Source organism: Sciurus vulgaris (assembly GCF_902686455.1).
Source record: "Sciurus vulgaris genome assembly, chromosome: 4".
In the NCBI taxonomy this organism is placed as follows: Eukaryota; Metazoa; Chordata; class Mammalia; order Rodentia; family Sciuridae; genus Sciurus; species Sciurus vulgaris.
Window position 1 is genome coordinate 66795644 of NC_136464.1, and position 25784 is coordinate 66821427.

Genomic DNA, 25784 nt, shown 5'->3' on the forward strand with positions numbered 1-25784 from the left:
AAAATCAGATTTTTGTTATAGTCTTCTTTATACTGTTGTCATATTACATTCATTGTTGAATGAGGGTAGTTTCATATATGTATTATACATATACATAAATAGTATATTGTATGTGTGTGTGTCTTAAGAAAATGTAAGCACCCCAGGGCAATTTCCAGTAAGCCTTGTATCATTTAACATTGGAAACAATTGTTGTAGGCACTTGTACAAGTGAACAAGTATCTTTGCTTTTGAATGGAGAGGAGTCTTTTTCCCTCTTACCTTGAATATCAATGTTCCTGGTCTCTGAAAATAGGTAGAATGTTATCAAAGATACAATTAATTCAGAGTAAAATGATTAAATCCACAAATAAGCAAAAGGGTGTAAAGGTACATTCACTTTATCAGGGGCAGAGTTGGTCTGGAAATATGCTTGGCTAAAAAATTATCCCCACCCTGTTGCCTCTCTCTAAAGGGATTATAGACCAATTTGTTTTGCTGAAGAGGTAGGTTATTCTTTCCAAGGTCAAGAGCCAGCATTCTTCAGAAAAGAGTTCATGTAAGGGCTTATACTCTATTTGTAGGATGTTAGCACTGTTTTTAGATGAATATATAGTAAGGAATTTTGATGGATGGGATTATTTTTTTCTCCAAAAATGTTTTAAGGATTCAGACAACGTTCTAATTATCAATATTTGGTGTTGTTATAGTAATAAGTATATTTTCCACATGAAAGAATACAAGAAGTATGTGTTTGTGTCCCTGTGTTCATCAGAATGTAATTCTGGAACAACAGTGCATGGGCTCATACATGATGGGAAGCAGGAATTCCAATATGCTCTTATTCATATTTGACACAATTTCTTTACATTGCCATACTTACATGTTTAAATAAACATATTTCCTTATTAACTTTACTATAAAGACCAAATGACAGAATTATATAATTTAGAGACATTTTCTAAAAACGGTGTTCTACTTTTTGTATTGCTATATAAAATATTCAAATATAGATTATTTCATGTAGGTTATTTTATAATTCCATATTTATACTGAAAAGATCTAATCCCTTTCCATCAAAACTATCTTAGCAAATCTAGTCATCTGCTTTTATTTTTATATTGTTTCTAGTAAAAACTAGAGTGTTGGTATGATTAAATATCCCTTTACTTTATGAGTTGTACATGTTAAGATGTACTGTGGAGTTTCATCTTACTTGTAAGTGGGGAGAGAGAGTGAATAGTCAACATATGACAGAAACCACTTATAGTTCAAATAATCCTGAATAAACTTAACTACCCACAAAGACCCCAGACAGTGTTGAGGTTTTTTGTTTTAAATCATGGGTGCCTTTTTAATAGCTAGTTTTTAATCCCAACTTTGAGAGATTCTCTATTCCTTCAATGAGAGCATCTCAAAAAGTGATTGACTTCTGGGAGGCCATGTTCTACCAAAAGTAAGTTGTTTTTCAGTTTCTTGCCCACTGCACAAGTTAAATGCATGTTTGATGTGACTCCACTGTATTTGCTTTCAGTTTATCTTGAAAGAGAGGAATCAATAGCTACATTGTCTATCACTTTAAACTTTAACATTCAATTTGAAAACCCACTATGAAGATAATTTAAGTCTATCCTTGACTTGGCCTCTGGTCTTCTCCCTACAGGTTTCTGGTTAGCTTTATGGTGGATGCAAGAGGTGGCTCCATGAGAGGAAGCCGGCACCATGGGATGAGAATCATCATTCCTCCACGCAAGTGTACGGCCCCCACCAGAATCACCTGCCGTTTGGTAAAGAGACATAAACTGGCCAACCCACCCCCCATGGTGGAAGGAGAGGGATTAGCCAGTAGGCTGGTAGAAATGGGTCCTGCAGGGGCACAATTTTTAGGGTAAGTTTTGCTGATTTTAATCTTGGCCCTCTTACCACATCTCTAAATTTCTTTACCCTTGTTAACTAAAGGAATTGACTATTTAAATGACGTAGTTGGACCTGATTGAGGAAACTTTTTGTGTAGTGGCAAAGGTCACAAAGCTGTGTGATTCTGTGAGAGGCTATTAGGCTGGTACTTTCTTAACTCAGTTTGCTGGTCAAGGCTTTTACTAACCGAGAAGCATGTTCTCTGCTCAGCGAGTGCACGGAACCCTATTGGCCCCCGTGCAAGTCAAGGCACGATTACTAGAAAAACATGCAGATGCTGGAATTGCATCACCTCATTAAGTAAATGTCTACTTTGGGGTGTCCTTTGAAAGATAATTTTTAGGGACACAGTCCATTGTGATATGGTACTTTATAAAAAGGAAAAATAAATTTAATTCGTTCTCTGAGGTGGCACTTGGGTGCAAATCAGGCAGGCTCTGTCGTGACTGACAGTTTGTTCACAATTTCCCCTTCTTGTTTCTCTTCCTGCTGCATGGATGTTATTCAGTAAACTGCATCTTCCTACCAATCCTCCCCCTGTAAATGAGGGTGAGAGCTTGGTTAGCCGAATCCTGCAGCTTGGGCCTCAAGGAACAAAATTTATTGGGTAGGATCTTTATAGACAAGATACAGAATGTCTACAATTTTTTTTTCCATTTTCAATTTTTTTCTGTCACATTCATGGTCTTATTCTCGTCTTCAGTTTATTTTTAGTTTTTAAGTTTTTTTAATGCTTTCAGTTGATGTGTGTCACTGAAAGAAAAAAAAAAAATCATAGTGGCTTGACTTAATGTCGCACCGCTACCTATCTTGTGCTTTTCAAGCATGTGGAATTCACTGCAAGCATTCTGCTTTCATAACCTTGTGCTTCTATAAACCTTTCTTTAATTTGAAATGTTTCTTCTGAATATGATACTTTTTAAGATAGACTGATAGTCTTCAAGTTTAGCCCAGTGTAAGAGAAGGTATTTGCAGTCTTTGAATCAACATTTGCTATCAATGATATATATGTATATGTATGTGTTTGTCTCTCTGTGTGTAATTAGATCTTTTTTTTTTTTAAAGTACTTACAAGTACTATGTAATCTTCATGCACTTAGAAAAGAAAAAGTCTTCGATAAGTAAAATAATTTTTGAGAAGTGTTGGGAATACATGATACTTAAATTAGGTAGCAAACAATATTCTGTTGTTGAATCGTTTTGTTTTGCTTGTTTAAGCTGAAATGTGTTGGTGTTTGTTGTTTGTTCGCTTGTCTGGTTGTCGTATATGCCTTGGCAGTCTGCATGAAGAGACCTGTTATGAAAAGTTATGCTTGGCTTTCACCTTGGTCAAAGGCCCTGTTCATACCTTCTCTCCAGTACTGTTGAATGTCAAACGCAAAGCCACATTCCTTCAATATTGACAGAGACAGTATCTGACACATTAACCTGCAAAGATTGTATCTTGTTCTCAAAAAAATAAATAAAATTTAATGTGTCATAGTAAGACGTGGTTAAAAACTGTGGTAAATATCTTAATAGCTCTTGAAATTATTAACACTGTTAGGAATATTTGTTTCTGTTTCTGCCTATTAAAGAATAGAGGCTAATATTAATAAATTATATTTAAAATCCTAATCTGAATTAATTCTATTTTGCTAAAAGTGAAATTATAATCCCCAGTTTAGACAAATAATTTTGTAAAACAAATAAAATATTAATGAGTTTACAACTACTATCCCTTTTTATTCTCTCCCTATTTAAACCTGTATCTCCCATTATTACGTGTACATAAACACACAGGTTAAGAGGTGAGGTTACATACAACCTCTGTAGGAGAATAATGATACTGTCTATTTAAATGTCATAAAATAAAGCTGCACAATCCAACTACATAAACTGTGTGTGATTGTGGTCTGCTTATTTTCATCCATCTTTTTTAGTATTTATCCCATTTTAAAATTTAACAAAATTATTTCCCATGGCTTCATTGGCTATCTTCAATTTGCAGCCATTCTTTTTACATCCCTTTGCAAAAGGACACTGTCAAAAATTAATAAGTCTTCATGTAACAATTTCAAACCAACAAGTGCTTTTCCACAAAGTTTTCAGTATTCCTCTACAGTTCATGTTAGAGCCAGGAAATGAAGCTGCCCACTCCCTATTCACAAATTGAAAATCTGAGAAACCTTACACAGGCCTGGAGGGTCTTGGAAACTGACTGTTGGAGCAAGTAGATTGCTCTATGGATTGCTTTACTGCTAAGGGAAAAATGTAGCAGTGATCTCTCAAATTAGGAAATTGACAGAATTTCTTTTTTAAAGAAATGACTGTGTCCTTTTAAATCGCTAGCATTTTGTATACTATACCTATTGTGTTTTAAAGATGGAACAACTTTCTTTCTTATGGCCTAGTTTAATCTTTCAATTCCTGATTCAAATTTCCTATGTATATGGTGCTGGATATTTTCCCCCATTAAGTTTAATGCCTAACATACGGTAGGCCTTCAAGAATTGTTTGTGAATGAATGAATGATGGCATGTTATCAGGCTTCTAATATATTACTATTGAATAAGCAAATGATTCTGCAGCTTTGAACTCATTCCCAACCTGAGTGGCACCTCTGATTTTCAGTCAAATATATAGTTAATGAAACATTTTTTAGTAATGTACTATAAATACATTTAATTTGATACCAAAATAATGTGGATTTTTTTTCCAGCCCTGTCATAGTGGAAATTCCTCACTTTGGGTCCATGAGGGGAAAAGAGAGAGAACTCATTGTTCTTCGGAGTGAAAATGGTGAAACATGGAAGGAACATCAATTTGACAGTAAAAACGAAGATTTAACTGAATTACTTAATGGCATGGATGAAGGTAATAATGATGACTCCTTTTTTCTGTCAGTGTTTGCAGGCAGAAATAAGGAATGACTGGATTGAATAAAACAGTCCCTGAGTTTCACTTTGTTGTATTTTAAGCTGGGACCCAAGTTCATCAGCATTTGCTATTTTCTGTATCTAAGGCATTTAATCCAACAACTGCCCCTACAAACACGTGCACACACACACTACAGATGTGCAAATACTGACGATTCTTTTAGTTTTTAATCAAATATATCAATCTTTCCAAATCCCAAGAAAGTTTTCTAAGTCAAAAAGGGATAAGGTGAGATGAAGTAATAATGAAAGGCATGTGAAATATGTGGAGCATTTATAAGAAAATAGGTTCACATTTTATTTTTGGAATTATTTCCAGACTCTTTCAGCTCATTCAATCTTCTCCCAGCATATTTCAATATCCTTCATGAATTTTTAATATCACTTGGGCCATAATAAGTTAAAAAAAATAAGTTTCAAGATAATTGTTGAAGTCTGTGATGTTTTGGTGTCTTAGTCTTTGACCTAGTAAAACCAGCACACAGCTGAGCAGGTCACTTTCTCAAACAAATCTTTTTTAGGATGTCTGATGCTTAGACTCATAGCAGTTTTTCTTAGTAGACATTGATAACAGACTGGTTTGAGAGTAGTTATTTAACAGAGATTTCCTTCAATAATGTAGGGCAGGAGGGAGACCAAGCTCATAAAATCTGATGCTATAGAGAAAAATGTCAGAGCTAATCTTTACTTTGTATTCACTTCCTAAGCACTGCAAATCCAGCATTTTTTTAAAATTATAGCTTTAGCAGAGATGTAATTCACATTCTATAAAATTCACTTTTATTAATTCACTGAGTTTTAGAATATATCTAACAGAGTTTCTTGTGGGTTCAGAGTATGGACAAAGGAGCTAAACCAACTTGGTATTTGAGTGATGTTCTTGGGCAAGTCACTTGATCCCTGTGAGCCTTTTTCTTTGGTAAAATAGAGGAAACCCTCCTTGCTTTATAGAATTCATGTTAAAAAGAATAAATAATTTTGTGAATTGCTCTTATTTCAGAAATAGTCCTCTTTACATAGTGTGCCCTGTTAAATTTCAGTTATTGTCACATTATATTCATTCTACAAGAAAAAAAATGTCATGCCAAAAGTTTTGTGTAAGATATGGTTACCACCAACCATGAATGTTAAAGATGCCTTTATAACCAGATAGAGAGAAACTAATAACTGGAGAACATCTGGCATTCATGAGGCACTGATAAGTGCCTTTATATATGAAAACTTTGAAAATATAGCACTGCAAACTCAGTCATTTTATTCCTACTTTACAGGGAAGGGAAATGAAATTCAGAGAAGTCAAGTAACTTATCTAAGGTTGCCTTACTAAAGAGCAGCACTGAGGTTGAAATCTAGTTCTGTTTTTCAAAAAGCTTTAATATCCCACTTATTTTAGAAATGTGTGCCCTGTGAAGAAGAAAACAAACCTACAGTGGAAAAGTGCTACAAACTTCCAAATTTGGTCCAGATTATATTGTGTCTAGATCAGGATCAGAACAGTCATTTTAAGCAAGTTATACATTTAATGCATATATACTGTTATATTAATAACATATGTTATATTAATGCATATATATACATACATGTACATATGCTGATATTTATATTACCTGCTATCTGTAACTTCAAATAATTTCTTAAGGATGGGAGCATTCAGTGGTGATTAAAATTTCTAATTATTGTTTCCTGAACTTGTTCCATAGCATGACATATAGTTGTTCTCTCATATGAAGAGAAACACAGTCAGAAGTTTTGAAAAGAGCAAATGCTTAGAATGAATTAGCATTTGTGGAAGTGCTAAAAGAAAATGGATCATTCAGGTTAAAAAATGGAGAGAGCAACAGGAATGGTTTTTTTATAGATAGTCATCTCATCCTTTTAAAGAAAACAGTATGAAAAATTTTTTCAAGGATCCAGTGTTTCTTAAATACTAATGTGATTTTGAAAATGTACTGTCTGCCATACAAAGACTTTTCTTCTAATAGGGCTACCTGATGCTGTAAGTTCCTAGAGGGCAAGGTCACACATTCCTCCTTTTGTCACCAGTGTCAGGCACAGGCGAATAGATAGAAAGATGTACAGTATATAGCCATCTGGAGGAAAGGTCTCTCTAGTCCTTTTTCTCTACCCCAGTATTCATTAATATTAATCTTCTGGAGAAAAAAATTAGCAGAACACTAACTTTAAAACAAATTGAGACACTGATAGTATTCTTAAAGAGCACTGACTATTCTAAGACAATGCTGCCCAATAGAACTTAATGATGGTGGAAATGTTCTACACCTGTGTCGTCCAAATAAATAATCACTAGTCTACATGGTTCTTGAGCACTTGAAATATAAATAGTGCAACTGAGGAAGATAATTTTTTAAATTTTGGTTCATTTAAGATAGCCACATGGCCAGTGACAACCTCACTGGACAGTGCATTTCTAGCAAAAATACTAAATATTCTAATAACATATTATTCATTTTTTGAGCATATGTTATATATAGGATGACTTATCAAGCAAAAGTCAATTTTCCTTCAAATTTTAAGGTTCTTTGGGGGATGTACTTTTTGATTTCATGTGGATGTCTTTTCATTTTGTTTTCAATAAACTAGTTTTCAAATAGGAATTAGCTGCATCTTTTGCTTAGACAGATGGTATCCCAGCACAGCCACACCGATGTTACTTGTCTTTTTAAAGAAACAGTGATGTAATTCTCTGCTCTGGAGTCTGTGGGTTATCCTGGAAATGGTAAATTGAGTTTCTTTGCTACATTTTTAAAGACCAGACATAATTGATTCCATTTTAGATAATTAAAAGGAATTAATTCCAGGTTTAAAGAATCAAGCCCTGGAGCCTGTGAGAGCAAAAATGAGAACTAAATTTTCAAGGCACAGTGGTTTTGTTTGTGTATTAAATTTAAAAATAGTAATGATGAAGGAATAACAACACACATTTTATAAGTGAATCTCAGTTCGATTTTGTACCAAATTCAAGTCTTAAGTCCCACCACTCTTCTCCCATGCCCCCAAATACTTCATTCTTATCAGAACAGTCCCAACTCCAAAATCAGGCAAAAATAGAAATCATTCTATCTTTTTAAAAAATGTTAACCCATCATTTTCCTGGACTGTGCAGCTAATCAAACTTCTAGTGGGGCTGAAGCATGAGTGCCACATAGCAGGTTGTGTGTTTTGTGTTCTTATCTCTCCACTCTGGGCCTCTCTCCTTTTTGCTCCTGGATTACTGTTCACAAGAGAAAAGTAGTGCATGAAATAAATCAGGGATCAGATCCCTCAAGATTTCCTTAAGGAAAATAGAAGTAAATTGGTCTATGATTATTTTATTTAACTTATTAATTTTCCTAGTTCATAATAATTAGGCTTCATCTATCATCTGTGGCCAATGATCCCTGATAATGCCTATCTTAGTATAAGTGTCTCCCTTTAAACTCCCTTTTCCTTCATTCTGTGTGCTGCTTTATAACCAGCCTAAATACTAATAGCCAGTCCTATTATACTCCCTTCTCTGAAAATCTTCATACCCAAGTATTTAAAAATTGTCATAGGCTGGGCTCACTAGAGCACACCTGTGATGCTAGTGAATCAGGAGGGTGAGATAAGAGAATCACAAGTTCAATGCACTTCAGCAATTTAACAAGACCTTAACAAGACTCAAAGTAAAAAATAAAATGGACTGGATGTAGCTCTGGTAAAGTAGTAGTCCTGGGTTCAATCCCCGTTACCAAAACAATAAAAAATAAAAACCATCTTAGCCAATATTTTGATCACTGATTTTTACTAAACAACACAATTATAAAGATTGGATATGTTCTATGGTGTTTTAAAATGTACAAACCTTTCCATGTACACTAATTTAATTGTAAAACAACTTCAGGAAAATCCAGGAAGATGAGAATTTGCCCAACTTAGTAATGTGGTTAGGACCATGATCTGTGGAAGTCACATAGACCAGGATTCCCATTCTGTCTCCACCACTTACTCAGTGACCCTAACCACAAGTGCTCACTCTCTCTAAACCTGAGTTTAAATGTGTGAAGGGAGGACACCTTAGAGGGAACTAATAGGCAGTAGAGGAGCTACTCTATGTTAAGTTCCTACCTCCTTCCCTGATGCTTGAGAACTGCTTGCCCAGGGTTCAGTTATGGTCACAGGCCATGTAAAGTTGTACAGGAGAGCTAGTGGGGTCTGAAATCCTGCCTCTCTGACCTGCCACTCCATTGCTCTGTCACTGACCTGAGAACAAATGGGCACTCTTTTTGAATTTGTTCAGTGCTACTACTTGCTTGCCAAACTGTATACCTGTGTGGTTCTCACTACCCAGATGGTCTCCCTTTTTCATATTGCTCAAGGACACCTTATTGGCCAGACATACACCCTGCTACCACCACCCTGTCAGGAAATAGTAAATAGGTAGACTTCCAAAATTTGGGCTTCTGTCTCCACACCCACTTATCTTTCTACTGTACTCTTTTGCCCCTGTATATTCTCAAATAAAGGATGCCTATGGAAGTGCTGTGTAGAACAAAACTGTCGCAAAAATGTCAGCTGGTATTTAAGCTTTTCATTACTAATAATGATATCCTTTCGTTCTTGTATGACTTAAAAAGATACAGCGTATGTTCAGGAAAAACTTTATAGCTGCAAAATAGTAGAGAAATAAGACCTACTTCTAGCACCCTTAAGCCCAGGGACAAAGTCATCTGCGGTTATGCTAATGAAGCAGGTGTGTAGCAAAGCTCTCTTAAAGTAAGAAAGCTAGAATGACATAGAGGGCATTTGGTCTGGGTGCAAAGAACCTTCCCTTACCACTAAGGTATCATGTATCAGGAGCAACTTTTCTCTTTGGCAACAGACAGAGATCTGTCTATGCTCTTATCAATTAGTGTGATCTTGGCAGAGAAAAAGACTGCAAAATAGAAAACAAACATTCATCACTCCCTGCACATCACCAAATAGTACACCAAATTTAAATCACTTTTTAAGTTTAGTGGAAACCTTACTTGAATTAAACTCTTAGAACTGAATTAAACATGTTAAAATAGTGCTTCCAAAGTCAGATCCCAAAGAGTATTTGTTTGTGGTTATGTTGGACCTGGGAACATTTATTATTAGACAGATCCTTCCTCTTTAGAGGTCCTTAACTTATGAATCAAAGAACTTGAGAAATGTTCTGATCTGGCACTGTCCAGTATAGAAGCCAGTGTATGCTTGTGGCTGGAGAACCCATTACAATGGCCTAGTAGTAACTGAAATGGACTGCAAATGTAAAATATACAAGATACATGATTACTGTCCTCTTCAATATGTATCTCATTAATAATTTAACTGTGGTTGTGCATTGAAATTAAAATATTTTGGATATACTGATCTAAATAAAATGTCATTAAAATTAATTTAATCAGGGCTGGAGATACAGCTACTGAGCTGTATCTTGCCTAGCATATGCAAGAACCTGGGTTTAATCCCCAGCATAATTATAATAATTAGAATATTAATTAATATTATTATTTTATCAGATCCATTTAATTTAATTATCTATTTATTTATGCAGTGCTGGGAATCAAACACAGGACTCAAACATGCTAGCAAGTGCTCTACCACTGAACTAACCCCCAGACCTCCCATCTGTCTATTTATGTATTTATTTATTTATTTGTTGGTTTGTTTGTTTTTGGCACTGTGGACAGCACTTTACCACTGAGCTACATTCTCAGCCCTTATTACTTTTATTTTGAGACAGGGTCTCACTAAGTTGCTGAGGCTGGCCTTGAACTCGAAATCCTCCTGCCTCAGCCTCCTGAGTCACTAGGATCGTAGGCTTGTACCACCATGCCCAACTCCTTTTTATTTTTTAGTGTGGTTATAAGAACAATTAAAATTACCTATTTGGCTTGCATTGTATTTGTATTACATAGTGGTGCTCTAGACAGTGTACTTTGTTTTACATAATTATTAGGTTTTTTAAAAACAAAATTATTGTTTCCTAAGTATCTGTGCCATCAAATAAAAATCCCAGTTCAGGTGCTGTGGCACACACCTGTAATCCCTGCTGAGGTAGGAGGATCACAAGTTCAAAGCCAGCCTGTAATGCCAGAATAATATTTCCTCACTTGTCCTTAATTTTCAGATGAGAACAAATTAAGTTCTTAAGGTCATATAGTTTAAAGTGAATAATTATACTGTTGTTTTCCTTTAAATTGAAATGGAAAGGGAAATTGGTACCTATTATGTAACAGAAAATAAATTTTCCAAATTTATCTATCAGCAATCTTAGAAATAGATTTCTCAATTAAAAATTTCCCCGCTTTGGTTCTTGTTATTTTAAATTGTCTCTAAGTTTTCCACATTTTTATTGGTTCATATGTCTTTAATTTATCAACCATTAGACAAATAAATAGTAATCTTAAAAGTGTCAAGTCATTGTAGTTGAAATCAGAAAAGTGAAATGTGGCTTTATTTGTACACAGCACCATCTGGTGGAGAAATTTTATAATAACAGTTTTTTTAATCCTGAAAAAATGTTAAATCAGATTTTATACAGAAACTAAAATAAAATTTAAAAATAAAATACTGAAAACAAATCACAGTAAAACACTAGCCTATTTTCAGTCCGTTTCCATAAACTGGCATTTTTAAATCAACTGAAGGCCATATCACATTATAAAATGACCTATACCAGAATAGTCTCCCAAACCAGCTACCTACTTGGGAAATAAAAATTGGACCAAAGCAAATGAGCTTTAAGTCATAATGCCAAGTTTTATATATGTCTATATGTATGGATTTGCCAGCAATGAGATGTCACTGTCAAACATTAGTGGGTCAGAACAGGGAATCAGACACCCTGCTTCATATGTCATGCACAGCAGGACTATTAGCCTTTTCAGAGGTCAGGAAGCCACCCTCTGTACCTTGTGTGTTGATGTGAATAGAGGCCAGTGTGCCAGATGCAGAGATCTGAGCCCTTGGAATAAATCAATTATTCAGCATGTGTAGCTCTCTCCATATGCTACACGTGCTGAATAATTGATTTATGGTGTTTAAGACATTATATACGGCCAGCATGGTGACACATACCTGTAATCCCAGCAACTCAGGAGACAAGAGGATCTCAAGTTCAAGGCAGCCTCTGCAGCTTAGCAAGACCCTGTCTCAAAAAGTTAAAAGAATTGGGAATGTAGCTTAGTGGTAGAGCACCCCTAGGTTCAATCCCCAGTACACGCCCCCCACCAAAAAAAGGACATTATGTATGATATACTATTCTGTATATATGTTATCTATGCATCCTGGATTTTGAAGATAGAATTATATTAATTGTTTCCCCATGGTTGATGTAGTACTGTTCTGAAGAGTGATATAATGGAGTTGTGGTTCCTCTTACATTTACTCTAAGAAGGATCAGGTTATATCATTTGAAGCTTTTTCCCTGTAACATCTTCGGTGACTGTGTCACAGAATTTGCATATTTAGATAGACTGGACTTTAATTCCAACAAAATAAATATAATTTTCTAAAATACTTTAGTGAATATATTACAGGTACATAATGTTCAACACATTCTACAACTAGAGTTGAATATTACAAATTTATCTTTTATTTTCTTCATTTTCTCTAATTTATCTAATATTTTCTACAATTAGTAAAATTTATTTTAAAAATTAAGTGAAATTGGTATTATAGCAATCCAGATTTATACTCTGTAAAGATATAAAGCTAAGATAATTTGATGATTTTTTAAAAATCCAACTTGCATATGACCTTAAATCTATTACAGACTGGTTCTCCAATTTCCCAAAACTTTGTAACCTTAGAATATATACCCTTTCTAAGTCATTTTGTGAACTCAATTGTGCAGAGAGGCTTCCTGACATTTACTTAATTTTATACATACCAGAAGAAATGTCTTATCCTTATCTTATAGGTAAGAAGGGCTCGGAGAAGTTAAGGAAAGTTGGCCAAAGTTCATGTGCACTGTTCACAGAGTTGGATTTGAACTCAAGCATCTGTTTATAATGGCTTTCCACAGACCTGTAATAGCTAGCTTGCCCTTTTGAATTCTAACATTCTGAGCCTCTTTTATTTTTTTTTTCCTACCTCTTAACATCAAATACACCATTCTTAGAGGAATAAACTAAGCAGTGCATTTACCTGACCACAAATTATCGCTAGATGTAGATATCATCTTTAGTAAAACTTTAAGGTCATTTGTATTCCCTTTATAGATCATTCAGACTCAGATCTGACCAAGTCACAAACACCATTCAAAATTAATTTGATACAGGAGAGCTGTATCCCCATCTGACAACATTAAATTATACTCACGTAAGAGGCAGAACTCTTACGTGATCATTCGAAAGCTCTGAGTAACTTTTAGTTTGAATACAATTTCATTCTGTTACTTATGCTTTCTTGTATCATGGTATCCATAACCATTTCTATTCACAAAGCATTTTATGATCCTCAGTTACAGAAGATGCTGTCCCACCTTTTATGAATTAACTAAATGAATTAATTTATTACTGCTGAGGCAAGAAGGCTTTAGAACACTGAGTCACTGTAATCAGAGCTTTCTGCTCATAGATTGAGCCAGTTAGAAGTCATGTCATCTTTTTACCCAAGGTATTTGCAAATCTGCTAATTACTCATTCATTGTTCAGTCACCACCCATGTGCCAGGCAGTCTCTAAAGACACTATGTTAAATAATGGTTGAAGTCCTTCTTTGTGACTTCATCTCTTTATCCCCTTTCTAAAGACTGAGTGCTAATCTCAGCTCTAAAACTAACCAAGTCAGTTTGGTTAAGCCACTCAACCAAGAAATAAGCCTCCTTAAACTTCAGATACTTACATTGCCAAAATGCTGTGTAAACAAGATAATAATTGGCCTGGCACAAAATAGATACTCAGCAATTGTAAATTTTAACCTTTTTCCTGTTCTAAACTACCTGTTCTAGTACTCCCCTCTCCTTTCCATTGAATCCTCTTTTTTTAGTGAAAACTTTACTAGTAACAGATTAAAACAAGAGACGGATAGGGAGACCCTTAAAAGTAAGAAGCTCTTATGCTTAATCTTAGGCTTATGTTTCATTGTTCACCTTACAACAATTTAGATCATTTTTTTCTTTAATACTTTAGCTATGGAGAAGTTTAGATTTTCTTTTTTGTTTTGTTTTGTTTTTGTTTTTGTTTTTCAGTGCTGGGAATTGCTACATCCCCAGCCCAGTATGTTCTTTAAAAAAAAAAAAATGTAGTTTAGTATGTTCTTTTAAAAATAATGGATATTTTATTGCCATGTAAGGTACTCTTCTCATGTTGAACTATCCTTGAGCTGTTTTTCATGGGATTCTCTTCTGGTTTTAATAATTTGGGTTCTGGCTGAGCCCACTGGCTCAGAAGACTGAGGCAGAAGGATTGCAAATTCAAGGCCAGCCTGTGCAATTTACCTAGACCTTGTCTCAAAATAATAATAATAAAATAGATAAAATAGTGAATGTAGTTCAGTGGTAAAGTGTCCCTGGCTTCAGTCTCCAGTGCCAAAATAATAATTTGGGTTCTGAATTTTTATTTTTTATTTTTTAAAGCCAGGTACAAGATAAGAGTCCACAAAGACCTTACTTCCCAAATGTGTCAAGTGATAAAGTCTCCTTAAGTGAATGTGAAAAAAAGATTTTCAGGCTCTACTTCCCCAGTCAGAATCTCCACTTGGGAACTGTAGGGATCTGTGATTTGACAGTTAGTACTTGCATTCTACCATCTAGTCAGGTCGGGACGCACTGTGCAAAGTGCTAGGGATTTGGTGTGAATGTGATATGTGTCTGATTTATGCTGCAGATTATTTTAAGCTTTTCTCGGTTTGTAAGGGATAGAAGCAAAACAAAGGCTCTTGGCAATATATTGCTGCTTCTTTGACATTAGTAACAGACCCCTTTAACATCTCAATACGAAGAAATTCAGTCCTAGAAAGAGTACTGGCATTGTTCACTTTTAGAATATCAGACTTCATTGCTATTTGTCTGAAAATCTGACTTCTCTGAAATACTTTTTATGTTTCCAACACAAAACTTTCAGAGGAGTTTTATATTTGTTAGTTTTTAATTCATTGAGAACATTCATTAATTTGAGTTATAAACACAGAGATAATAAACTGCATGGTGGATTGAAAAGTAAAAAGATTAGATCTACTTTTTCATGCACAATCTTTTGTAAAAACTATGAAACACCAACCAGTTTCTGCTACTACATATATTGTAGAGTATGATTTAAGGAATTATACTGTCTGACTCTTAATAATTCCCAGTTGATTTTGTTGTTCACCGAATACATGTTGAGTACCTACCTTAGGCAGAGTCCTCAGTATTAATCAGCATTTAATGTAATGTAGTGTGGTTTCTTTGCATTTTATGAATATAAGCCCTAATTTTTAATACTTACTCATAACTTCCTTAGAATCATAAGCCTTAGGGAAAGTGCCCATGATGCTGGATATCATGGCCACAAGTCAGGGTGTCAGAGTAGCTGTGTGTTGAGAGTTATCCTTGATTCCCAACTGCAGCCTTCTCCAGTCAGCTGTGTCTTTAATTACCTGTTTTCAGACTTTCAGCTAGGGTCATTAGGTCATTGTACTTCAGTTTCCTTTCCCTCCCCCACTCCCCATGCTTGAAGCCAGGAAGCTCTATTACTGAACTACATCCTCAGCCTGCCCACCTCCCTTTTGAGATGGGGTCTTGTTAAGTTGCCAAGGCTGGCCTCTAACTTAGACTCCTCCTGCTTCAGCCTCCTGAGTTGCTGGGATTTATAGGTGTGTGTTGCCACCACACCTGGCCAATTTCCTATTTGTTAAAGCAAAAAATGGGAAAAGTAAAATGTTGTATACTGTGTTTTATCATTTATTATGTTTATACATATTTAATATTTGTTATACATGTAATAATTCATGAGTATATATTCTTTATAATACACGATTTTTTTTCTTTTCCCTCTCCATTTCCTTTTTACATAAATCAGTGAATTTACACATAGATGTGTAAAGATGTGATTAGTCAATTGTTACGAGACCATATTTTTGCAATTCTTAATATGTTTGGAGATTTGCATATTAAAACCTCTTACCTCATTCTATTTAATACTGCACAGTATTCCATGGTATGAATATCAGCAACATCATGTCACAGACTTTCAGGTGATAAGAATTCTATAGTGACTTTACTAATTGGTTTCCACCTTCTTCTCTTGCCTCCGCATGCTTATTCACTCTCCATTTATTTTTTTACTTATGCACTATCCTAGAATCTAATAGCCTGATCTTTAACTGTAACTCTTGAAGGAATTGTGCTTGTTTTCATAAACCAATATTTAAGAAATTCCTTTGGAATAGTCTTTACATTTCTCTTTACTTTTGTTTTTAGGAAAAAGTTACAATATTTTAAGCACACAAACAGTATATAACTTGGGAACCAGAGAACATTTGGTTCTCCATTTCATCAGTCTGAGGCCTGATGAAGAACCATCCAAATTGATGGCTCTTTCCAGTATGTTGCTATTTTAGTTTCTAGGGCCAGTATAGCTGTTTAAGTCCTTACGAATAGATTCACTGATACCCACAACACACATACCAACAGCCAAGGAGTGCACAACACTGCAGTCCCCCCAAAAGATACTCACTTCCTCCGTGGTTCCAGGCTGATCCTGAGCAAATTTCATACTCTCAGGATGCACAGCTTATTACATGCAGGGTTAAGAAATCTGTCCTGTTTGAAAGATGCAATTTCATGGCAGTTTTCTGAAACTACTTGTATGATAAGAGAGTCCTGAGTCATTTTGAAGGCCAACATAATGTCAGTTTGGTGGCTGAAGGAAAAAGGACTTGCTTAGCTGATGATATGCTACCCATCTATTTAAACAGATTATCAAAACTTTCTCAGATGCAGCAGGATCTATGTATTCTGGGAACTCACTCTCTTGCATAAGCCAAATAATGGAGTGGGAAAAATATTTGCTCTATGTGGAAAACTATTTCCTGTCAACTATTGAATAGATGAAAACACATCCAGAATATTATCCTAAGCAAACTGATTCCTTCCTTTTTTCCTATACTAAACTTTTTGTAAGTTCTTTTTTTGTATGTGGTAATTTTTAAATTGGTATAATATACATAGTGGGTTTTATTGTAATACATTCATACATGCATAACACATATTTGGTCTAATTCTTTTATTTTCCTTCACTTAGATCTCTCCAGTGTTTAGGTTTGCAGAGGAAAAAGAGATATACTGTAGGAAACAGAAAGCAAATTTTCAGTTCCATTTTTTATCTGGGTTAAACCATATTTTTTCATAGTTGACAATTAATCTTCCTATCTCAGAGTTCAGAGTTTGATCTGTAAAATGAGAAGATGTCATTGATCCAATCATCTGTTTTGCCTTTCTAGAAAATTTAGTTTGAAATGAGTCATGATCTCAGCCCCAGTCAGGTATCTGATAAAGGAGGCAGAAATATTACGGTTAAGGGATAATAGAATGTGTGCTGCATGTATCAGAGATATGAAGAGAGAATTACATGAGTAGTAAACACCAAAAACAAAACCAATCCTCCATCCCCTGAAGTTGGGAATTTACCCTGCCCCACCCTTTTTTTTTTTTTTTTTTTTTGTTAACAAGTAACAACCTCAGCTATGTAAACCTTAGGTAACCTTAGAAAAGCCAAGGATGACAGTTAGTGAACTACTAAGCACCCTATTCTGAGCAAGCCTTTCAACCCTGTAGCCTTCCAGTGATGCTGGTGAGAGTCTCTTTTCCCTAGTATTCTAGCCATCTGCTGACCCAAACAGCTCCCAGTGGGACAGACTGGGACTCAGAACAACATTTTATAAATAAGCCATTTTTTTGCTTTATGATTTCAAATTTAATTATATGACTTTGATTTATATTTAAATACATAATATAGTAAATACATGTGGACTTAAATATGTATGTGTATGCATATATATACATAAGCTTGAATCTATTTCCCCTCTATTTTTGTCTCCCTGATTTGGTGGTTATTTTTTTATATACATAGAAAACTTTTATTATGGTACTTCTAGGTATATTTAATATCTTCAAAGAAAAATTCTTCCTCATGAACCTACATTTCCAAAATATTCTTAGCTAGGCCCAAACATTCATGATTTCATAAATTTTTAAATCATTTATTATAGCTAAACCTACCAGCATTCTGCATAAAATTTGACTTTATAAAGAAAACCCTTCTGGCTACACTTTGGGAGATGGGCTGGAGTCTGGGGAGAGAGTAGAAAGGAGATGGATGGTTAGGAGGTGGTCTGAGTAATGTAGGCAAGCTGAAACAGGGCCTGAACAACCAACTGGGGAAGGAGAATGAGCCATTTCTAAAATGTAAGCAATTGGATTTTGACCATTAGTTGCAAAGTATGAAGGAAAGTGAGTCAAAGTTTTAGATGGAACAAATGCGCAAACTGTATATTTTTCCAGAGTTGGACCTACAGGGAAAGAGGTAGGTTTGGAAATGGACAGAAGGAAAGATGTGTCCATTCATAGATGGATTGATCTTGATGCCCATCAATGGCATAGAAATCAGTGATGATGATACCAATCATTTGGATAATTGAAAATCATTTGAAAGAGAGTTTCAAATAAAGTTCTAGAGCTTTTTAGATACACATAAATTCTTATTCACTTCCATGTAAGGCCTCACTTTTTTTTTTGACTCATTCCTACATCTGGCAGCTGTTGTAAATAATCACAGAACGAGTGATGTCTTTTTGAATAATAGAAATTTATCTGCACGTGTTTAATGCCAGGTTTTGAAGATGTTTGTTCCTCCTCAATAGAAATTTTTTTTCCTGCAAACACCAAATTATCAATAGCTTTATAATATTTTTGTAAAGCTTGATATTATGGTCACTGCAGTTTTATATCATAAAAAATGTTTCTGCTACTGAATAGAAAGAAATTTGGCTATCAAAGTTGTGAAATTAGCCAAGTTCAGAATGACAAGTACAACTTGATCTCACTCTTATGTGGCATCTAAAATGGTTGATCTCATACAAGTTGAGAACAGTATGGTAGTTACTAGAGGTAGAAGAGATTAGGGGAAGGTTGAGAAAATGTTGATCAGTGGACACTATGTTAACAAAGAGGAACAAGAAATTCTGGTGTCAGCAACTCAGGAGACCAAGGCAGCACAATCACAAGTTTGAGGCCAGTCTCAGTAACTTAGCAAGACCCTATCCAAAACAAAACAAAACAAAACATAAATGCCATGGATATAGCTCAGTGGTAAAGCACCTTATGGGTTCAATCCCCAGTATCAAAATAAATATATTCAGTAAAAAACAAAAGTTCTGTTGTGTTATTACACGGTAGGATGACTAAAGGACTGAAGTGTACTATGCATTTTGAGAAGCTAGAAGAAAGCATTTTGAAAGCATTTACCATAAAGAAATGATTATTGTTTGAGGAGATAGGTACATTTAACCTGATTTAAACATAACACAATGTACATATGAATTGAAATATCACATGGTATTCCAGGAACATGTACAATTTTTAATGTTTAAAAAATAAAAATCATCTGACAGTTTCTCTCAAGCTATTTTGTAGATATATTTATTCTCATGTCTTTTTAATTTTCTTTTCAGAACTTGATAGCCCAGAAGAGTTAGGGAAAAAGCGCATCTGCAGGATCATCACTAAGGATTTTCCCCAGTATTTTGCAGTTGTTTCACGGATTAAGCAGGAGAGCAACCAGATTGGTCCTGAAGGTGGAATTCTGAGTAGCACTACAGTGCCGCTTGTCCAAGCATCTTTTCCAGAGGGTGCTTTAACAAAAAGAATTCGTGTGGGCCTCCAGGTACTGTTCGCAAAATACTTTCTTCACAAGCACTGTCTTCCCCAGCACATGTAGAGAGCATGTGAGAGTGTTTTGCTCTGGAAATGATCATCATAACTCATCCTTAACAATACTGCCAATTAGGCCGTTTTGGGAATTTTGGGAATCATTAACCTATTTCAGATGAAAATCATTAAGTGTAAAGTTAACTTAGTAACTGGTTACATAAGGTATTTTAGGGTTTTTCTGTTCAAAAGTCTCAGTTGGTTTGTGATGAAAGATAATTTTTTCAACCATAGGTTCTTGTGTCTGAGAATGTGAAATAACAAATGAAAACTTGGTTTATAATATGCCACATCATAAACATCGGTTACAGTGAAACTTGCAAGCTTTAGTGTTTGGGTATAAGTAAATCATAAATGCTGGGTTTCCTCCAAGCCAATTGGAACTTACTTTGGTTTGGAAAGCTGACTAGAAATCTTGGCAAGAATGATCTTTCTTATATTTATTCATTTCAGTTAATTTATACCTTAACTAGTCCCTCTTTTCCTCATTTAATAAGGAAAATGAACTGAAAAGAACTTAATTTGTGTTGATAATATGGTAATTAATAGTTTAACTGAAAGTTGGTGCTCTTCTTGTGAGACTGAAGCTCATGCCCAAGGGAGTTAGTTGTACTCTCAAATCCTGGGAATGCCTTTAGTAAATACTTGGAGTCTGAAACCACCTTATAGTTCAGTCATAAGAAGTTTCCTTCACCTGTTTCCCATATTGAATTTTTTTTGCCAAATTAGCAAAGAAACCAAAAGGAATGAGGTAGGCTTAGCAGACTGGAATTCAGATCTTTGAATGCCTTTTTGTTTCTGACCTCTGAAAGCCTCAGTTTTTACATGGGTACAAGTTGACTTTGTGAGGTTTTTATGGAATGTCCTGTATAGGTTTAAAGTATATGGAGCTAAATATTTGTCGTCCTTGACTTTGAGGTAGACTGACAAGCTGCTCTTATTTGAGTCCCTCCCTTTTATGCAAGCCAGTATTGTCTGCATTCTACTGAGGAAATAGGCTGACTGGTTCCTGCCACAGTGCTTGGTTCTTTTTTTTTCATGCCTTGAAATAGTGAGAAAGGATAAAGAAGACATTGTTTTTTGTTGTTGTTGTCAGATTTCTTCAAAAGTCACTCTGATGGAAAAAATAAAAAGTGAATTTTCATTTAAGGTTCTTTCTCTATCTCTAGGCCCAACCTGTTCCAGAGGAAATTGTAAAAAAGATCCTTGGAAACAAAGCAACATTTAGCCCAATTGTCACTGTGGAACCAAGAAGAAGGAAATTCCATAAACCAATCACAATGACCATTCCGGTGCCCCCACCCTCAGGAGAAGGTGTATCCAATGGATACAAGGGGGACACAACACCCAATCTGCGCCTTCTCTGTAGCATTACAGGTTTGACTTAGTCGCTGCTATACTTCCTATTGATTTGCAATGAGTCTGTACAAAGACATAAAACCTTTGAAATATCCATGCCAGTATTTTTTTCCTTGTCCATCACCTCATCTCTGTTATCCTTGGAATAATTTAAGATGCTGGTCTGATGAATCACTTAAAATTTAGGGCTATCTCCATCCCTGCTATTAAGTTAGCATTAGAAATAGAGCACTTACTGGATTACTGAGGTATTCCTGATTCCTTTGGAGCATCTAAGTAATTTCTCAGTAACCCAAACAGAGGTAGCAGAACTAGCAACAACTCTTTAGACTACCAGGAAATTGGATGGATTTTTGGAAAATATAGATCCCACAGAACACTGCCAATAGGGAAGTGTTGAGTACATACGTAATTATTCTCACCTACTCCATTCACCAGTGCAATCCAGTAAAATAAATATAAGGCTTAGGAGAACACATTTTGTGATAAGCACCTGAAATCCCAGTCCTCAATTCATCCTTTGATTTTCTCAGTCTGATTTTTAACTTCAAGTGCAAGTCCAAGATCATTAACAATAAGTTTGGTTTTGTTTTTGAAGGAGCAATTTTAATGACAGGTTTTTTTTTTTTTTTTTTTTTTTTTCTTATACCCTAGAAAAGTAAATGGTTCATCCAGGTACAAAATGAGCTGGTTCTTAAACTTTCTTGATAGTTCTTACCAGTTTTTTGTAAAAAAGATATATATTATCTATCTGAAACTACAAATCATTGCACTTATAAAATGCACTATAAATTGTGGCTTTCCCAAGTTTAAACTATCCATTATTATCCAGACAAACACAAAAGTAATTTTTTTTTTTAAATTTCACAATATGGGAGCTGGTCACTGTGGCACATCCCTGGAATCACAGCTACTTGGGAGGATGAGGTGGGAAGATCACTTGAGCTCAAGAGTTCAAGACCAGCCTGGGCAACATAGAAAGACCCTCACCTCAAAATACATCAAAATTTAAGGAGATTACAATATGCTGATAAAAGTGTAAAAAGGAGAAGAGAAAGGAAATCTACCTTTAGTACACACCACTGAATTGAAAGTGTCAAAATCGTGCCAGTTGCTGTAACAGGAAGAACAGGAGGAGGATGAGTTTATAGGCAGCATCTCCGATAGTAAAGTCACCATCTCTGCTGCTCTTCTCAGGGGGCACCTCACCTGCTCAGTGGGAAGACATCACAGGAACCACTCCTTTGACATTTATAAAGGACTGTGTCTCTTTTACAACCAATGTTTCAGCCAGGTATGGAAATAAAGATTCTAAAAAGCACTAGGAAAAGCATTTTATTACCTTTTGGGAAGTAAACATGCTGCTTTCAAAACAGATGTATTATGTTCTATTTGGTTTTTTTGTTTGTTTGTTTGTTTGTTTTGTTTTTAAGGGAGAAGAAAATCCTTAATATTTACTTAGCAAAATTATTATTGAATAATAAACAAAGCTTTTGGGTTGAAAAGGACAGCAAAAACCTTCGCTGTTTAAATGAACAAGTTAATAATATTTTGGTTTATTTCCTTCATATACTGAGTTTTAGTTTTTATTTATTGTGGTGCTAGAGAAAAAAAAGAGCCTTGCACATGCTAAGTAGTACTCCTAGCACCCAAGTTATTAAATTGTGAGGGTTTTGCTGTTTTTTGTTGTTGTTGTGTTAAGATCTAGCTTTTAAGTAACTTTGTTTCCATAATTCTGTTTTTGTTTTTCTTAGATTTTGGCTTGCAGACTGCCATCAAGTTTTAGAAACTGTTGGGTTAGCCACACAATTATACAGAGAATTAATATGTGTTCCATATATGGCCAAGTTTGTTGTTTTTGCCAAAATGAATGATCCTGTAGAATCTTCCCTGCGATGCTTCTGCATGACAGATGACAAAGTGGATAAAACTTTAGAGCAGCAAGAGAATTTTGAGGAAGTTGCAAGAAGCAAAGACATTGAGGTACCTTATTTACAATAAAAAGTTAGTTACATTTTCCAGATACAGGGTTTTATTTTGAGGTTATAATAGCACTATAAATATCAAGTACATTCTTAGTATTTTAAAACCTTGATAAAGATTTGTTCTCATTTTGTCTAAGGGAACAACTTAATTAGAATAGAGTACTAATGAATCTAAGTTATGGCTTCCATTTCCCTGTGGTTACTTGAATTTTCTTGTTTTAATGGTCATTGTCTATACACATTACCATGATTTTCCTTTTTCAAACATGTAAGTATTCAAGATTCAAAATAATCCAGACTAGATCAGTAAGTGACCTAAGGTACTTTCTCAAGCAAGTTTAAAGTTGCCAAAAGTTAAACACATAATTCTGTTTTGTACATGTTAATGATAACAACAATTGTCGAATTGTAAACCCACAGAATTATTTTATGGCAAATACCAACATAGAAGTATTTCCCAATAAAGAGACAAATGTTACAAACATGTCTTTTGTGTGTAGGTGTGTGTTTGTGTGGTGCTGGAGATTGAATTCAGGGCCTCACACAAACTAATCAAGTGGCCTACCACTGAGCAACATCCCCAGCCCACATGTCAGTCTTCAATTAAGTCATATGACTTGAAATATCAAAATTTTCCTAACTAAAATTAATGTTATATTATGTATTTCTTTTACCTTTTTCAAAAGGTTCTGGAAGGAAAGCCTATTTATGTTGATTGTTATGGAAATCTGGCTCCACTGACCAAAGGAGGACAGCAACTTGTATTTAATTTTTATGCTTTCAAAGAAAATAGATTGCCATTTTCCATCAAGGTAAATCATCTTTAACAGACTCCATAAAAAACAAAACAAAAAGCAAAACTTTGCTAATAAAAAGAAAAGGTCAACAGGACATGGTGGCACAGGCCTACAATCTCAGTGGGGCAGGAGGATTGCAAGGTCAAAGCCAATCTCAGCAATTTAGCAAGGCCCTCCAAGACTTAGGGAGGCCCTGTCTCAAAATAAAAAGGGCTAGGGATGTGGCTCAGTAGTTAAGCGCCCCTGGGTTCAATCCCTGGGACCAAAAATAAATAAATAAAAGAAAAGAAAAGGTCTTAATAATTTATTTAGTTTGAAATATTCCACTAATGTAAACTCCTAAGAACAGATGAGATTTTGTTCTACTTTTACCAGAGTATACTTTCCAGCCAAAGAAGTTTTATAATTAGAACAATCTTCAATAAAATGTACCATGTCTAGCTAATAGTCAATGATCAAATAAAGGATGAAATCCAGATTCAGTATTCAAGTTTCATTTCCACTTCTGAGGAAACCCAGAGAATTCTTCAGAGGACAAAAGATAGGACGGTTGTTTTATTACTATTATTTGCTGTTATTGTTATGTGTTACAAAAACTGAGGCTTTGAGAAATTGTTAGGCAGTAAGAAAATTCATACAATCCAGACTATACCATGAACTGTTAGGATCAGACAAACAGGCATCCTATTGCTTAGGCTAGGAACTGGGCCCCTAAGTCATGCCAAGTTGAAATGGGACCATCCTGATTGATGTAATTGTTACCATCTTTTCCCTTTACCTTTCCTGCCTCTAAAAGAGTTTCATGAAACAAACATATTTCATCTTACATAGACAGGAATCCTCAGAAAAGTCTCTGTAACTGTCATCTACCGAAATTCTTCTAGATTAGAGATACCAGCCAAGAGCCTTGTGGTCGTCTGTCTTTTCTGAAAGAACCAAAGACAACGAAAGGACTGCCTCAAACAGCTGTTTGCAACTTAAATATTACTCTGCCAGCACATAAAAAGGTATCTTTTAATACTGGGTCCTTTTTACTTTCCCTGGTCTTGAAGAATTGGGCCCTTGGTATGCACTTAAAGGAATGCTTTGTAACACAATTAAAGCTCTTGAAACAAGTTTTATTAGTCTCCTTGTATAGATTGAGTCTTGTTACTGTGGTGTCAAATTTTTATAGTGTGTATGATGGAGTCCTCTGTTTATCGCTTCTGCTGGTAGTTCATAGATTTTTTTTTTTTTATGCTTTCAAATAATGTCACACATTAATTTGCCATGGATGTACAGTTCTTGATATTTTTCGTTGGCTTCTTTTGATTTGCTTTGCTTTCTAAACCAGCTTGCATTTTGTGCTCCCTACTCAGTCCTTTTCATATCCTGATATTCTTTTCCCTGCTGTCCATTATAATATTCCTTGTCTCTGCAATGCATCTTGGGACCAAAAGGAGACAGAGTCAGATCAAGATGATGAGGTAATATGAACACTTCTGCTTTTATTCTATCAGAGGTAGAACAGATGTTAAGAATATATAAAAGAAGTTGCAGAGGGCTGAAGTGTGGGCAATGTATAAGTTATATTCTTGTAGGTCTTAAGTGAGGTAAAGAGTGTATTTTTCTTACGAAGGAGTTTACTCTTCCTCCAGGTATACATAAGACTATTCCAGTATATTCCACAATATTATTATCCAACTTATGGTTTCAAAAGAAAAACTAAAGCTATTTAAACATTTTAAAATGTGACAGATTGGCATGTATAATTTTTTTAGACTTTCATATTCATATTTGACCATCTACTATCCTACTGCACACTGTAACAACTTTTATATCAAGATCATGATTAATAGATGAAATTTTACTATACCCAAATCAGCTTATGTTTTGTGTAATATAAAATATTTCTTTGCTGGTCTTTGATA

General features: G+C 35.0%; 1 protein-coding gene across 26 annotated transcripts in view; it reads left to right on the forward strand.

Annotated features, from left to right (window-relative positions):
- The window catches only part of ANK3 (ankyrin 3), a 621742-nt gene that overhangs the window by 549682 nt on the left and 46276 nt on the right, over nucleotides 1-25784 (forward strand). For all 26 annotated transcript variants that reach the window (XM_079136414.1, XM_079136437.1, XM_079136438.1 and 23 more), the window contains 8 exons: nucleotides 1643-1867; nucleotides 4598-4752; nucleotides 19478-19689; nucleotides 20903-21110; nucleotides 22290-22386; nucleotides 22847-23075; nucleotides 23764-23889; nucleotides 24759-24881. In XM_079136414.1, coding sequence (XP_078992540.1) covers nucleotides 1643-1867; nucleotides 4598-4752; nucleotides 19478-19689; nucleotides 20903-21110; nucleotides 22290-22386; nucleotides 22847-23075; nucleotides 23764-23889; nucleotides 24759-24881 — 1375 coding nt within the window. The remainder of the gene's footprint in view (nucleotides 1-1642; nucleotides 1868-4597; nucleotides 4753-19477; nucleotides 19690-20902; nucleotides 21111-22289; nucleotides 22387-22846; nucleotides 23076-23763; nucleotides 23890-24758; nucleotides 24882-25784) is intronic.